At 38.3% G+C, this 2,012-nt stretch overlaps 1 protein-coding gene across 1 annotated transcript; it reads right to left on the bottom strand.

The window, feature by feature from the left end:
- Positions 1-611: 611 nt before the first annotated feature.
- Positions 612-1,607, bottom strand: LOC149179309 (uncharacterized). Its single transcript, XM_089423812.1, has 2 exons — positions 1,322-1,607; positions 612-1,186 (listed from the first exon to the last, which is right to left on the bottom strand). Exons 1-2 carry the CDS (start codon positions 1,521-1,523, stop codon positions 846-848), a joined length of 543 nt encoding a protein of 180 aa, XP_089279938.1. The 5' UTR covers positions 1,524-1,607; the 3' UTR covers positions 612-845.
- Positions 1,608-2,012: the final 405 nt, after the last annotated feature.

Genomic DNA, 2,012 nt, shown 5'->3' with positions numbered 1-2,012 from the left:
ATGATAGTAATCGGAAATTTTAGTTGTGATTCCAGATTTATCACTAAAGGGTTTTCTTTTGTAGAATGAGCTATTGGAGGGTATGTTGAGCCAAAAGGTTAACCCAGAGAGGTCTTCCCGCCACTACCGCTATTACCACAAAATGAGAATAACGGATGAATGAATGAATTGGAACAGACAGTCGGGTAAATTCATTGTAACTTGGCACTTGCTAGTGAAACATAATCGGAACGATTAGGGGGAGAATGGAAACGCTTCAACTCAGGGTTTTAATTAATTAAAAATTAATTTCTACGGACTGTAACGCAAAAGAGTAACCCTTCCGACTACCCTATGTGAAATCGCATCCGTCCATTGGACACTCAGACGAAGGATATTCGTAAGACATTTCCAAGAATATTCGCAGGATATTCCCAGGACATTCAATCCGGTTCGTTGATTAAAAAAATATATATAATTCCCCAAGCCTTCATCCATCCCCAGGTTGAAATATATACGCCTATGGGCGAATTATAATCAAAATTTTATGATAAGATGTTATGCTGTATTTGTTTAATTTTTTTTTCTTTTTCAGAGTTATTTGTTCCTTTGAAACGGTAGGCTATAACCCTTACATAAGGAGATAGATCCTTGGCCAAACAAACTAGCTGGAGGTGTTTCTAAAAGAACCCTTATCATTAGTTTCGTCACTGTTCAAACAATTTCCAGAATAGATAGACTTTCAAAGAAACAAATTGTTGTCTCGTGGTATAGAAACAACACACACAAGAAGTGTTAACTAACACATGACTGTTTGTTTACTATTAATATATTCACCGATTGATGTTTGTTGGAGAAGCTCATTTTCAGCTTCGCACGTCTAATAATTTGGTCAGAAATTCCATGGCCAACGTGACTTGAGGAGCTGAAATTTGTGATACTTCATTGAGGAGAAGCAACAGAAATGAAGGGACGCTCGGCAATATTAAGGCCAAAGCAGCGATGGCGATGGCGGGTCTGCTGTTAATCAACATGCTCTGCAAGCATTGAAGGAATTGACACATGTGATCTGAAACATATGTAACGGACCACTCTTTCTCCCACTTCATCCAGTGCCGTGAAGGAGCGTAAGTTGTTTCGTGCATTCTCAGCTCCTGCATCAGATTTCTCAAAACAATCATTTCCGTATCTACTCTGCTCGGTTCACCTGCAACGACAGGTTTTTTACCAGAAACGTTAAAATAGAATTTGGATTTTCCACACACGAATAGATAGACATAGAAATAGTGCTTACCTACTTATTTATAAAATCAAAAAGTTGCAAATGATCGGATCAATGTACCTGAGCCTAATTGGTTGCCTCCACGGCCACCAGCTCTAATAGCAGCTTTTCGCATGAAGATCCTGTGTTGACTTTCAAAATTACAAACTGATCCTCCCAACTTTGTCTGGAAATGTAATAAGCCGCACATGCTCGCTGCTCCATGCACAGCCCCGGTAGCAGCAGCGACTCTCATATCCATCGTTTTTATCATCTGGTTCATACTAATTTTACTCCGACTTGATGATGAGAAATATCAATTGTAATTTTTAATCCTCTTGTGGGAAGGAGGATGATCGATGAGTTGAAGGAGTGCACTGATGAAATGAAATGAATTGAATTGAATGTATTTCTCATAAAGTGGAGTGGAGGGCATGGCCGCAACTCGGTACGCACACGTACTCTACGCGAGAGACAACTCATGTTCTCCTTATCTCTTCCCAAGATCGGAGTGATGGAAGGGACGCATAACTCATGTATACGGATGTGCCCGTACAGACGCGCTTTCGCTCGGCCTATATCGCCGATAAAATGTATAAAATGTGCTTTATATATAATATAGAAAAAGACACATTTCTTTTTTAAAAAAAATCATTTCAAATGTATTTTGAATGAGTACAAAATATCCACATTTTCCTTGCTTTTTACCCTTTAACAAATATTTATTCTCTCTCATAAAAATATATATTTATCAGTAATAGGAAAAAATATT

This window comes from Pinus tabuliformis, chromosome 4_1 (genome assembly GCF_031772625.1).
Source record: "Pinus tabuliformis cultivar Carrire ecotype Pingquan chromosome 4_1, CPIR1, whole genome shotgun sequence".
In the NCBI taxonomy this organism is placed as follows: domain Eukaryota; kingdom Viridiplantae; phylum Streptophyta; class Pinopsida; order Pinales; family Pinaceae; genus Pinus; species Pinus tabuliformis.
This window is presented reverse-complemented; position numbering and strand designations above follow the sequence as displayed.

What these genes read in the sequence shown, in the direction of transcription:
- LOC149179309 (XM_089423812.1), bottom strand. Translation starts at nt 1,523, where the DNA reads ATGAACCAGATGATAAAAACGATGGATATGAGAGTCGCTGCTGCTACC. An exon ending in AGGCAACCAATTAGGCTCAG is followed by an intron (nt 1,187 to 1,321) that starts GTACATTGATCC and finishes CTGTCGTTGCAG; the next exon opens with GTGAACCGAGCAGAGTAGAT.